Raw genomic sequence first — 14,155 nt, 5'->3', positions numbered from 1 at the left:
ACTATATAGAGTCAGCAATAGAGTTGTAATAGGAAAATAAATTAATGTACATATGGAATAACTTAGGGACTAAGTTATTCTCTGCAATCAGACTGCTTTATTGTACTTTACATAATTCTCTTGCATATTTTTGTTCTGGCCCTGTAATGCACACCATAATGCTATTTTTTGTGTTAACATTTCATCTGATGTTGATGCATTGATTTTATGTCATGAATGTGGTGTAGGCAACTAAATATGCAATAATAAAACATTTTCACTCCTCAACTGTTGTGTTGAGGCATGATTACACTCATTTAAAAAAAAATTTTTTACATAATTTTCTTTGCCTAATTGTCTTTAGTTTTTTTTACTCTATGTCCTCAGAGGTGAAGAGGTAGGCATGGATCTCATCTTCAGCTGGGGTGTTGTCCACATTGCTGACTCTGACTTTCTGGGCAACAGGCATGCATCTGGGCATGAGCTTTCTCCCACTCTGAAAGAAAATGGGCTGCAGTTTAAGCATTGCTCCTGGGTTTGTTTTGTTTTTACTCATGCTGTAAATGCAGTTTCAGCCTTTAAGACAGGTTTTCAGTTTGAAGTGTGGAAGTGAATCAGGATACACCGTGAGCTTCTGTTAATGCTAAAAGGAACAACAATTTTGCAAGTTATTTTTGTCTTTGTGTATCGAGCCGTAATGTATTTCAACACAGTTCACCCAAATCTTACCTTGTGCCACACACACAATAAATGCAGGCCTTGTGGAGGATGCCATCCAAAGGAATGTGGTGATAATTTACTGACATGAAATTGTGATGTTTACTAGTGGTAGTACAAAATTCGAAAAATTGCATAAAAGGCTGTATGAAGCAATTTTTAAGCAAACGACTTACTATTTTCTTGGAGTCAGCCAGGGATCTCTCCATGTACCTCCTCATCCTTTCCTTCTGTTTCTCGCTCTGCTCTCTCAGCTTTTCTTCACGCTGCCTGCGACACGATGTAGGAAGAGAGGGGATTTTTAAATAACATGCTTCTGTATTTTTTATTAAGTAAAGAATATACTGAAGGAAAAACATCCTGGGGTGCAATGCATTCCAGGAGTTTTGTTGTGATAAATGTCAAATTGCCAAAGCTTATGTCATTGCCATTTGACATCACCTTCAGAAGATGCTTGAATTTGTTGCACTATCGATTCTTTATTGCAGTCAAGAGAAAGTCAGCAAAGTGTAGTCACTGAAACATACCTGCTCCTCCTCTCACTGTCCTTTATCTTCTTCATCATCTCTAAGCTTTCTTCAGGGATGCTCTCAAGGCCCTGCAGCAGTAAAGACATACGGTTCTCAATATTGGCCAGCTTCTCCAACGTGCTGAGGTTGGTCATCCTGTCATCCACGCAGCAGCGATGGACGTCCGCCACCTTCTCACCCAGAGCGTCCAACATAACATCCTGAGAGCAAGAGGAGGAAGTGGGATAGAAAGAATGAGGAGGAGAAGAGATGATGAGACCAGATATCTACTGCTGAAGACTACTAATGCCACCTTACATGATTTATAGGTGTTGTTACCACTCAGATCTTGGATTAAAATGCAGTCAAACACATTCTGCTTCCTTACCTGGTCTTCTGTGTTCAATGAGACATGGAGCTGAACCTTCTGTTTGAGCTTGGTGCTTCTTGCCTTCTCTTTGTCGATTCTCTGGTTCATGTCGTTTAGCTGAAGCGTTAGCTGCTCTTCATCCTTTTCACTTCAGACAGAAAGGATTCAGCGGATTCCGTGGATGTGGGAAAGAGGAGGGGATAAGGGAGTAAACAGTGTACAGGAAAAAAGCAAGACAACAGGTAAAATATCAAAATCATTCATTCCATGACGCTTACATCTTCTTCCTAGTTGTCTCCATGGACTGTCGGAGCTCTTCCAGTGTCTCCTCCACCCTTGTAGAGTTCTGAATCAGGGACAAGTTCTGCTCTGTCAGCTCTGTCACCAGATCCAGTAGCTGCTTGGGATCAGTGAAGTACAGCTCTGGCTCATCCTGCAGGGGTGACAAACAAGGTGGGCAAAATACGTGCACTGTGAGTACTGCAAAAAATAAATAAATAAATAAATACTCAAGCTGAAACGATGTTAAGTCAGAGAACAAGATTTTCAGTTTGGGGAAGCTGACCTCATATTCTGAGCTGTCACTATCCAGTTTAGAATTGGTGATCCTGAAAGGCCAAAGAAAGAGTTTGGGGTCAGGAGAAAGTTTTTGCAGCATGTAAATAGGATTTCAAACAAATTTACTGCAAGATGTTCAAAATGATACTAGCATGCTGTGTGAGAAAAATATATATACACTTCATACAAGGACATAGGTCTTTAATAGGTAAAAATGATTTTTGTGTTGTTTTTATGCATATTAGTGATTCTTTTGCCTTATTTTGCTGAACACTTAATGGGAGTCATGGATTAGCACCACATCAGTGCGTATGAATGTAAAAGATAAATACAGGATGTGCAGTGAAACAGTCATCAGTGTTGTGATGGAGGTGGGTGTTGGTGTTTCCTTACAGTGTGTCGCTGTGGGCTGAGGACAGCCTGGTCTCTCTGATGGAGGGCAGCTCTCGCCCGGGACTGGAATCTTTGTTCTCCAAACCTGTGCGCACGTTATCATTCAAATCGCACTACTAGCACTATCCACACTTACTGTAACAAAGCGCTAAAAACAACAATATCAGGACATTAACAAATATTACCATGGTCCTCATTAACTATGATGTTATGTTGATTCACCAAGTACTTGCCGTCGCTAACAGCTGACTCTGCAGGCTCCCTGTTATGCTTGTCTCCGTCAGACAGGACTTCGGCTTTCAAAGCCTTGGTCTTCTGGGCCTCCTGCCACTCTGGAGGAGACAACTTGAACAGAAGCTCCTTGTATCTCTTGTAGTCTATCAGGATCTCTTCAAACTTGGCGATTTCACTATGAAAAAGAATGACCAGATTTAAATCCACATCACATAACAAATTCATTCACCCTTATTCATTGTTCCTCTCAGTGCACCTTTTGGGAAAACACTTTTATGCACTAAAACATGGGTAATGTGCACAGTCATACATTATCAGAGTGCTACCTTTTTATGGTCCCTATTTCAGCAGTCAGTTTCTTGATCTCAGCATTCTTCTCCTGTTTGGACTTGGCCTCCCGTTCAAAACTGACAATAGAGACAAGACAACCATTTTCAATGTGACTTTTTAAATGTCATATGAATGTCCTCTTGTTAGGGCAAAAACAATTACATTTTTAGTCACAATGACAAAGCAGCCAACATGTCACATCATGATAGTTCTTACAATGTTCTGGCCTCCACAGACTTCTTCTCGTTCTCCCTGAGGAACGCTTCAAAGTTCAGGTTGTCTCTCTCAATGATCTTTTCAAGCTGTTTCAGCTGCCCCTCCTCTTTTGTAATGGCCTTGTCCATCCTCAAAATTTCGGACCTCTTCGTCATCAGAGATAACTGAGGAAGGGAGAGTGAGGGCACGAAGCAAGAGGGCAAAGCCACACATGTATTGGCAGTGTAAAAAGATACTGATTGAACAAAACAAAACAACCACGATACAGTGCCTTTAATAATCCTTGTCTAATTTTTGTTTAAAACTTACAAATCCATCTTTCATTTTTGACAGTTTGTTGCTTAGGTGAGAACAACCATGGTTTAACTTCTGTTTTGGATAATAAAAAGGTATTATGTCCAATTCTCACTTCTTGTAGCCTTTGACTTCACATGTCCATATTACTCTGTTTCTTAAGTTGTTTTCCTTTCAAACAGGTTAAAAGGTGAATGTACACATTTTAGTTTTAATATGAGAAAACAAAGCTGGATCACTGCTTTCACCAGTATGCATCTGCTCATTCTAAGTCATGAGCAGGATTCAGTATAACCGGAGCAAATCCTAAATGTGAACTTGGAAGTCCTCTTTGCTGGACCAAACCCCACAGTCTACCTTAATGCTTTAATCTTTCAACTCATTGTCTTCATTTTCAAGAATTTCTACAATGGGCAGCGATATATTAGGCTGTGTTTTAAAAGAGTACTCCACAGATTTAGCACTGCTCTCCTGTAACATTGTTGGAGTCATGATGGACATTTAAAAAAAAAGGATCAAAATCGACGCAGCAGAGATAATTTCTTTTTTATTCCACCTCTTTGTCAAAACCTGGCACCAACTTTACCCATAATGCAACTTGACCACTGGCAGTTTGGTCAGAGATTTGGGTGTGTTATGGTAGTGGAGGCTAATGTAGCCTCGATAGCCTCAAGCAGAGATGAAGACCTCTGTGGCAGTCAGGTAAGCTCATTTGTTTCTAATACTGATTTTTTCATTTTCAAACTTGTAGTCTTCAGCCCCTCCAGCCCAGTTATCAAACTTCACACAGCTCCCCCTGGAGCCACAAAAGGCTTTACACAACTTTTCACATTGGTGGAGTACTCTTTTAATTCAGCTGGTATGACAGGGTACAGATCTGGTCCAGACAGTCATGCTTGTCTATAGGAATATTTGAAGCAGTGGAGAAACTATAAAATATATCAATATCCAAATGGCATCAATGCTGCATGGCATGTGCACTTTTTTGTTTTCAAAATAGATGTATGTGGTTCAGAAAGCAAACACTCAGAAAGAATCAGTCACAGCAGACTGAGAAACTGAGAACAATCCAGATTGTTGACATGGCTCCCCTTTTATTAAGATCTTAGCAACTCCAACACTTTACCTCCAACACTGCCTTCTGCCGTTCCATGGAGATGAAGTCATGTTTGCTGTCTTTCATAACGTTTTCTGGGGACAGAGGACAGACAATAGTTAACATTTAGATTAGCAAGTTTGCCATGGCATGCGACACACATAGGGGTTTTAAAAAGCAGCACCTTTACAATATTCTCTCTCGACTCACCTCGTTTCATCATGGCCATCTTCAGCTCATGTCTGCTGGGTGTTTGTTTAGGGAGAACTGCCCTACTCTTGATTTGTTTTACATTCTTCTTCTTCTCCTTTTCTTCCTCCTCCCCCTCCTCCTCCTCCTCCAGTCTTTCTGCCAGCTCTTTCTTCAGCTTGGCCATCATTCGTGCAGCGTGGGTCGTCTTCTCATCAATTGGCAAAGCCAGGAATTTACGCATCTCCTGTGCACGGAGGAGAACAGCAGCATGGATTTAAACATGGCAATCGATTTTTCTCTTTTTGCAGCCACTGTGTCACACAGAAATCATGCAATGTAAGTAAAATAACTAATTTGTACATACACAGTTGAACTCAAACACCAACCTCTTTTTGGTCCCCTCTTTCATTGATACTCAGCTGAAAAATGCTATTATTGTCTGGCACTTTAAATGGGCTCTGTTGAGTCTCCCCCTCCTCCTCCTCCTCCTCCTCCTCAAGTCTACACACAATGTTATAAAGATGTTAGGGGGAAAAAACTGTGCATATAGATTTCTACAGTTTCATTGTTTCTGCTTTCTCCTTTACATATCTGTCACTTTGCCAACTGTACCTGGTTTATGTGATTTGGCAGCACTCTCAGTCTCTGAAACAACAGTGCTGCCTGAAGAAATCTCTGGCCCTTCTGTTGAAAACATATTGTTAATAATGGTACAAATTCATCATCAATCACTGACTATATTTACATGGTGTCTTATGTGTGAAGCATGGCATTCTAACAAATATTTACTGGGCCGTGGTGACGACATCTCTGAGGTTGCTTCTGTCATCTGGCTCAGCGTTTAATTTGTCTGCAGGTTACAGAAAGAATACAAATGAAAGCCTTTTTGTATTTGACAACCAGCATGGACACAAATAATACATTTTAAAAGTATTTAAGTAAAGTTAAGTAAAGTTCAAGGGAAACCTGGGTCTAGAACTACATTTCCAAACTTTTATCCCCTTATGACCCAGATTGCAGCCTATGCAGAATGTACTAATAAGAATCATAAAGGTTGTTAGGGTCCAATCAGGCAAAAGTGAAACACCTACAGGGGTGTACCATTGGTGTCTAGGGCTTTTAATTTATGTATTGATTTTAATTATTTAATTCTATACTATGTTTGGACCCTCTAAACTATCTTGTAGAGGGACCCGATGTCAAACTCTGGTTTAAATACATTTTTTATTTCAGTTTATATCATGCTTAAATGATGCATAATACCAAACATTATTTGTGTTTAATTAAATTACAACAAAATTACTGACACGCTGCAAACCTGGGTAGTAATCCATCATATGAGTACTGGTAGGTTTCAGGCGGTTTAGGCAAAATATAACGAAGCAGCCTATCTAATTTGATGTGTGTATGGTGGTGGGCAATGAAGGCAACATGGTACATGCACAATGTACAGAGAGAAAGGAAGAAATGGGGGTTGACAGGAGCCCACACAGCTGATTTCTGTCACTGAGGTACACTGTAGTTTGGTTATCTGTCGTTTTGACGATTTAGACTGATTTTTTCTCATAAAGCAGCTATTTTGTACGCTAATTCTGTTTTGAAAAGTAACGTTACTTTCTGGTTTTTGACAAAAGATATCAGGTTATAAGATGTAGCATCAATTTAGGAAAAAACTATTTTACTGTATATTCTCTTTAAGCTCCTTCAAATGAGCTTCTGAGTAGTTTATTTTAGCAACATATCACGGTTGGAATTACAGACATTTTATCCTGGCAGTAGGCTAAACTGTTAGCTTGCCAAACTAGCTAACGCTACAGGTTAGCCCCAGTTTGTGCCTCTCGTGATACATAAACTGGGTCTAGCTACTGTACAGGTTAGCATAAAGCAAACTGTTTTACACACTCCTTCAATTTGACGTGAATACTCAACCTACCGTCTGATAAAGCTGTTCATACACAGAACAACTAGAGCAAATCACCAAACAACACATCAGCATACACTTTATCGCTCTTTAAGCTGGGCTGTTCCGTTTGCGTACTGTTGTCATGGTAACGGTTGCCTTCATGGTCTCCTTGTAATGTCCTCTTATAATTTGAATAGCTTGTATGCATTGTATGTAAACCTAAAAATGCCTGTGGCTGTTTATTAATTAAGTCATTGTATTATCATTTATATATTTTATAACATCTGATACTGCTGTCACTATTCTCTTTGTTACACACCATCGGATGGTGTCTTATAGTTTTGCTGAGTAGAGATTTTGAAACATTGCAAAGTCTTTCATTGATTATTCAGTGACCTGAAAAACACATAAAACAAAATTAAAAGAAGGCTTGTAAAATAACTATATTTACAGAGTTACCGTAAGGGGTATTCAAGCTTGCTCATCAATTCTGTGGGTCATTAATATTCATTCTCCACTAGATGGCATAGACAGATCGCATAATCTGTTTTAGGCAGAACTCAACATTTCCTAACTGTGTTGGATTGCCTTCTTAAGGAGAAACGCAGATTCCAGGACTATAAGAGATGTTTGCATTTGTAGTGAAAAGTTCATCTATATCAGTGATCATGTCTTCCTAAGTTAAGTTGACTTGGCTGCCAACAGTTCTTTTAGTTCAGTGTGTGTACCAGTGAATATACTTAGAACATGATACTGTGCATTTACTCCCACACATCCACACATGACCCTGCACATCTCAGCTTAGCAAAGCAGCCCACACACTACACTTGCTTGTAGGAAATCCCAGTGTCAGATTGTCAGGTTAAAGCAATGCAAACACATGGGGGAGTGTTGGCTCTGGCAACACAAAAGGACACGTTGTGTAGGGAAAGAGGAATTGTGCTTTATTCAGGTTGGAAGGAACAGTTTGATGCTTGTCAGGGGTGGAAAGGAAACCAAAAGCGAGATTTGCTTTACATTTCCAACTTTCCAAAAATCTTTGTCACGTCTTCACAAAATTCATGGCACGACTATTCTAAAGTTAAGCAAAACAATGTTTCTGAAGACAGTTCTTTAGTACAGTTGCTCAGAAAGTTGTTCTGCATACAGTGTCACTGTCTTACAATGTAGATAACGTTGGTTGCTATAGTATGAAAATGCTGTAAAGGCAGCTGGTTTCGTGTTGCATGGGTTGTTTAAGCATTTCAGATTGCCTCCGCCTCCTCCGCTTTGTAGCCTAAAGACAGTGGATATTTGGTATTATATAAGAGGTGAACATTCAGCCTTCTATGTATAACAACATCAACAGCTTTTCTTTAAACATAATTAACCCCGCCACCTTCAATGAACACAAACATTTAAAAAAGGAAAAAGATGCACATCCATATGTTTCTAGATAAATACACACAGAAAAAAAGTCAGAAAAGAAAGCATTTCTTGAGCAACATATTCATTTTGAGTCTGCTAATAATAAATGGGAGTTGGACAGGTTCTTAAAAGCTAATTCTCTCCCTCATGTCTCGCAGTGAGTTTAGGTGGCAAAAAAAAACCCAGCACTGACCTCCTGTCAGGAAACAAACAGTAGAGTAGAAAGTTGCCACACTGTCAGGCAGCTGTAGACTGAGCTCATGTCCATATCACTGTGCTGCAGCGCTCCAAACGGAGACAGCAATTTATAAAGTTAGGCTGTTTTACATGTCTGCTGGAAGAAAAATCAGTTCTTTACAGACACATCCACATACGTGAAGAACCCAACAGAAAGTCTTTGTAAGTTTCCTTCCTACAGGATTAAAGGGATCAGAGGTCAGTGCCTTCTGTCCTGTACTTTTTGCTTCGTTTTTTCATCAGTATTAAGTGAAGTTTGATTTGCTGATCTTTGCCATACATGGATCTGAAATCTGACAGCTAAAAGCGAACTACGCCATGTTGTTTATTATGTCAGGGCCAGTTGAATTTGATGAGTTCCCTTCCTACTGAGCACATTTGAGCAAAGGCTGCACACTGGCATATTTTTTGATGCAAGGCTTCACCGACCCTACACCAGATCTTTCTGTTGCGCTTGAGAGTTTGAAGGAATTTTCTCTGGTGACTGAGTAGGTGAGGAGGTAAGGATATGGTTGGATTTTGAAGGAAAAGTCTTTGTCCTCACTTTTTGACTTGAACATGTATTTTTGTAAAGCAAGTCAAATAATAATCATGCCAGTTATAAATATTTTTGTTTAAATTGGAGGGCTGTGATTGGCTAAGCCTTAACATTTAATGAATATGCTCAGTTGATTATATTTGGCATTATGATTATCCTTTCCTGTTCTAAAAGACAATTTATTTAATTGAATGAATTATTGCACTGTGAATTGGGAATTTGGAAAGACATTTTCTAAATATAGGACACTCAGAAGCATGTCTAATGCCAGTTTATACTGAATAATTATTTACCGGGAAATGAGTGAATCTTCAGCTTGACATAAAGCACAGAAATTGAGACATTATTCAAATCCTCCAAATGTCTGTCTATCAGCAGAGCCAGCCCAGTTTATACTTATTTTTCATGCAAAGAAGGTCCCATGAAAGGTCTAAGAGTATTAACATTTTAATTTTCCTGTGCTCATAAAAATATTCGATGAGGAGTCTTCAGTCTAAATTTAAATGAATATGAACAACATTCATTTTTACACACATGCTCAATGCACTAAACCTGGATGGAGCAATTCAACTGAAATCTTGCCAAGTCAGTTTCTCTCCAGTCAGGCCACTGTGCTGCATTCGAAATCAAACCACCTTTGTTGCTTGTTATTACTGGTGATTGAGACAGCTCAGGCAGGAATGAACAGAGGAGAGAAGGATCTAGTTGAGCAAAGAACAACACAGTTAAAAATGAACAAAATAGTTTTAATGGTATGTAGAGCTCTCGCAAGTATGCAGTTTCATTAATATTTCTTAAGCCTTGTGTTGACTGTTATTATTTAAACAGTAATGCAGTGAAATGGAAGACAATTTCCAACAGATTTTCATGGACAATATATTTATATTGCACTGAAATTATAGAGCAGGTGACACCGCCACCTAAAATGAACTGAAAGCTTACTAATCATCAGTTTAATCATCATGATGTTAAGACCCGGTGATCCTGATATCAGTCTTTAGAAAGGAGGTATGCTGTGACTAGAGACAACAGAGACAAAACATATTAAATTTCCTAAGGATAATTCTGAAACAAATAGCTCCAAAATGAACAGAAAAGTAACAAATCTGGAGTAACCACCTATGTTCATCAGTGGTGGCCATTGTGGCTCACTCTTGCATTATCCAGTTCTTGTGTTTATCAATATTGTGTGTATATTGAAATGAATCAAATGAGTATGTGTAATGTCAAAGAGGTGGTTTACAGTGACAGAATTATCCCCTAAATCTGTAGGTCTATGTAGCATTTCGTACAGTAGCAGGAGGCAGCTGTTTTCAGTGGGAAAACTCTGATGTTGTGCACTACCTTCCCAACATCAAATGACAGGAAGACAAAGTTAGCGGCTATAGCAGGCGAAGACTGTGGAACAGCTACTAAGCTAAAGAGCCAGATATTTTTCTTTGGTGAATACACACATAAAAAAAATGAATATTGGCCTTAAATGTGTCAAGTAGACAGACTCCAAATGTTGCTCTGTGTCTGCTAGGTATGCTAACACGTTAGCCATGTGTTGGGTTAACACATTACTTAGTAACGTGTCATAGTAATGAATACAGTGAATACTTTTTACGTCGACATTTTGGATGTCGCCTTGTTCGTTGTTTTACTGGGAGTTCGATATCATATTAGCTTGGCGCAGGAGGCGTGTGTGGAGGCAGTTGCTCTTTGCCAAAAACGGAATGCACTTCCTGGTAATAAAAAGTTGTCTTATTTACATTGTCTTCTTAACTGGCTTGCTAAGATTAGCCAATAGTAATTAGATGAAGAATCACATGGGTTTGAGTTGAAAGGTGTATGAACCTTTGGCTTCATAGAGAGCACAGGGCTTCTGGAGTCTGTGGTCAATGTTTAGCTAGCTGATGATGGTCATTAGGCGGAACATATCTATATTCCCAGGGTCCTATGTTCCCCAGCTCAATATCCTCTTAATTTGACACATTAAGGAGGGTTTTATGTTCTCAGCATGTTGTATGATGTGTGTAGTGGTATATGGACCCAAATGCAGATGACCAGGAAACGTAATGAGGTGAAGTAGCCGGATGGCTACAGTGTTTATTGAGGGTGATGTGGTTCACAGGCAGGTACAGGCAGATCGGTTACCGGCTGGTAGTGGTGGAAGCAGGGAAGTGAGTCCAAGGTGGCAAAACAGTTCAAATAGGGAGCAGGCAAGTTACAAAACCAGGATCCAGCCAAGGTCCAAGGGAGACAAAGAATCCAAAAAACAGAACTCAAGGTAAAACTGGGCACTGGAACCAGGTACAACAAAAAGTGCAGCAAACGGTGACACACACAAAGGTCATGAACACTCACATGACAGGAAATGAAAAACCTTACACTACCACACAGCAATGTTTTTCCCTAGGTCAAATGTTCAATATATGCTTCCCTGGGACAATTTGTTGAAATCACCCACCTTCAGCTTGTAGCCTACTGATGTTATACTCCTTGAAACCTACACCCTCAAATTTACAGGCAATACAGTTTTCTTGACTTTAGACATTGATATCTCCACAGTGGCTGAACAGATTTTTACTGTTCAAACTGTATTTGAACTGTTCATCTCCCTTCATTCTTTTGCAATTTGAACTGCGAAGATAGCACATACTTATAGCTCTTTGACATAGGATCCTGGGAACATAGGACCCTGGGAGCATAGGACCCTGGGAGCATAGGACCCTGGGAACATAGGACCCTGGGAGCATAGGACCCTGAGAACATAGGACCCTGAGAACATAGGACCCTGGGAACATAGGATCCTGGGAACATAGGACCCTGAGAACATAGGATCCTGGGAACATAGGATCCTGGGAACATAGGGATGAGCCCCAGTAGGCTGCTTGTTAGACCACAATGTCCCCTAGTGACTAAATAAATCAACGTATGCAACTTTAAAACCAAAAACAAAACACCTAATTTTCTGTGAGCTAGGATGTCTTTCCAGAGATGTTTAGGAAATGTAAAAGCTTTCAGAAACTGTTTGTGGGTTGAATCACTATTGAGTCATATTACTCAGGGAAAAGTCACAGATTACCTCTATGACATGCTGCTGAGGAGGCCTGGCATACACATATTACACCTTCAATTTATTTCAATCCATCTATGAACACTGCATTTCTTGTTAGACCTTTAGGCCCTAATGAATTAATACTTTCTTGTTTACATTTCCATTTGCAGAGGTACTTGTGGGATGTGTCTGCGGGAATGTACAACTGAATATTTGGGGGATACATCCATGCCTGTCGGCTTTGATCCCAGCAGAATTAATCCTCATGTAATTAAAAACTCGTTAGCAGACAGACGCCTGGTCTGGTCTGGAGAAAATGCTGTCTGTATTTGGATACTCGGGTGACAATTGGGCAGTAAAAGGACATCTTAAAGAGAAAAGATTTAACTGGTGAAATGAAATAGACATGAACTACACTTCTTGAGGCACATATAAAGGTATTTCATTTTGTGGCCTACAGTATATACTGTTGGTTGTTGTCTCTGCCTGATGAATAGTTCCTTCCTATTAGCATCTTGAAGTTAGAATACTTTAACTACAAATGTTTTAAATGAATACATGGATTGTACCCCAGGAAAGTTAATTGCCATTGAGACTGCTGAGAATTATGGGATCCACCTCTTGGACTAAACCACTAATGATGAAGGATAATGAGCTCTTTCACCTTGGCCCACAAATTTACTTCATTTAAACCCAGTAATCGTCCCAAATCTGGAAATCATTTACTCTGGGAGGATAATAATAGTCTTGTGCTTTCATCAACACTTTGATATTTGTTTTTCTTCCAGTGGGATTAAAGAGATAATGTGATTGACTTTGATAATGTGGTGTTGCAAATAGCAGTCCTCTGGACATTTAACTTAATTTACCACCCACTATCACCATTGCTCATGTGTCCAGAGTTAAGTTCTGTCACCACAGGACAGGAAAAAGCAGGGTAACAGTCCTGTGACTTATTTGGGAAGCAATTTGGGGTTCAGTTTCTTGCTCAAAGAAACTTTGACTTCTGGAGCTGGGGATCAAACCTTCAACCCTACAATTAATTACCAACCCAATCTACCACCTGAGCTAAAGCCTCCCCTGATTTCAGTGTCAAAGAACTTGTGCTAACCTCCTGTTTGCAATGGCTGAATGGTTTGCGAGCATCTGCGGTTACATCAGGTGGCGTGCTACTGGCCGTCATCCCTCAAATGTATGGACTGGTGCTGAAAGATCTCAGTGTAAAAGAGGACTTATGACAAAGGCTGTCTCATCACTGAGGTGTAAAAATAGATTAGGATTTAATCAGAAGACAATTGCATGCAGATCAGTCCCCCTTGAAGTGCTCTGCCACTCAAGGGACAGAAAGTGAAGGAGATTTGGGTTAGATTCCTTTCGGCAGCCATTTTACTCCTCTGAGACTTTCATGTTTTTTTCTCTCTGTCTCTCTCGTTCAGGCAGCATGACACCATAGCTACTCCATCCACTGCTAAAAGCTACCCCATTCATTATTAAAAACAATTTTATTATTTGGCAAATGCAGCATAAAAGCGCCACTTAGAAAAATCAGAGGCCATATCCAAAGGCTCCGTCTACCAGTATCAGTATCAGAATCAGTTCTGTGAAAGGTGTGTGTGTGTGTGGGCAGTGTTATGGGACCATTGTAAATTAATCTGACATGATGATCAGTCCCCATGCCATGATATAACAGTGGCAAAAATACTGGTGCAAATATGACATAATAACTCATAGCAGATGTGGTCACACCCTGTCGGTGTTTCATCAAATTTTTGTACTCTTGGACTCGTCAAGTATTGGACATATTTCAAATAGGGACCTTTTATTGTGAAATACTGAGCACATTTAGCTGTAACCAAACCTATCTGCCAATGCATTTTTGGAGTCAAAATATCCATACTCTCTGAGTGGAACATGATTAATCTAAAACGATAGCCAACCTGTCAGCAAATGAAATATCTTGTTGTTAAAATCTGTGACTGATTAGGATTTGATTTGGACCAGCGTTATTCCTCCGAGATGCATAAAAAGTCTGATGCTGCCAAAGTGCATGATTATATTAGATACCTTTACTTGACTGAGGTTACCTAGATAAAAGGATATTTTTGAAAGCTGCATTAATTTTTATAGTAACAATGGATC

At 39.6% G+C, this 14,155-nt stretch overlaps 2 protein-coding genes across 2 annotated transcripts in view; one reads left to right on the top strand and one right to left on the bottom strand.

The window, feature by feature from the left end:
• Positions 1 to 77: 77 nt before the first annotated feature.
• LOC122880759 (cilia- and flagella-associated protein 100-like) lies at positions 78 to 13,199 on the bottom strand. Its single transcript, XM_044206186.1, has 15 exons — positions 13,128 to 13,199; positions 11,618 to 11,736; positions 5,275 to 5,389; positions 4,907 to 5,132; positions 4,727 to 4,791; positions 3,307 to 3,470; positions 3,087 to 3,167; positions 2,760 to 2,935; positions 2,527 to 2,611; positions 2,141 to 2,183; positions 1,854 to 2,008; positions 1,594 to 1,723; positions 1,224 to 1,426; positions 873 to 966; positions 78 to 475 (listed from the first exon to the last, which is right to left on the bottom strand). Exons 1-15 carry the CDS (start codon positions 13,197 to 13,199, stop codon positions 350 to 352), a joined length of 1,854 nt encoding a protein of 617 aa, XP_044062121.1. The 3' UTR covers positions 78 to 349.
• gabra4 (gamma-aminobutyric acid type A receptor subunit alpha4) overlaps positions 5,093 to 14,155 on the top strand; it is a 38,076-nt gene continuing 29,013 nt past the window's right edge. The window contains exon 1 of the mRNA XM_044204316.1: positions 5,093 to 5,224. The gene's annotated coding sequence lies outside the window, so the exon portion shown is untranslated. The remainder of the gene's footprint in view (positions 5,225 to 14,155) is intronic.

Source organism: Siniperca chuatsi, linkage group LG8, assembly GCF_020085105.1.
Source record: "Siniperca chuatsi isolate FFG_IHB_CAS linkage group LG8, ASM2008510v1, whole genome shotgun sequence".
Lineage (NCBI taxonomy): Eukaryota > Metazoa > Chordata > Actinopteri > Centrarchiformes > Sinipercidae > Siniperca > Siniperca chuatsi.
This window is presented reverse-complemented; position numbering and strand designations above follow the sequence as displayed.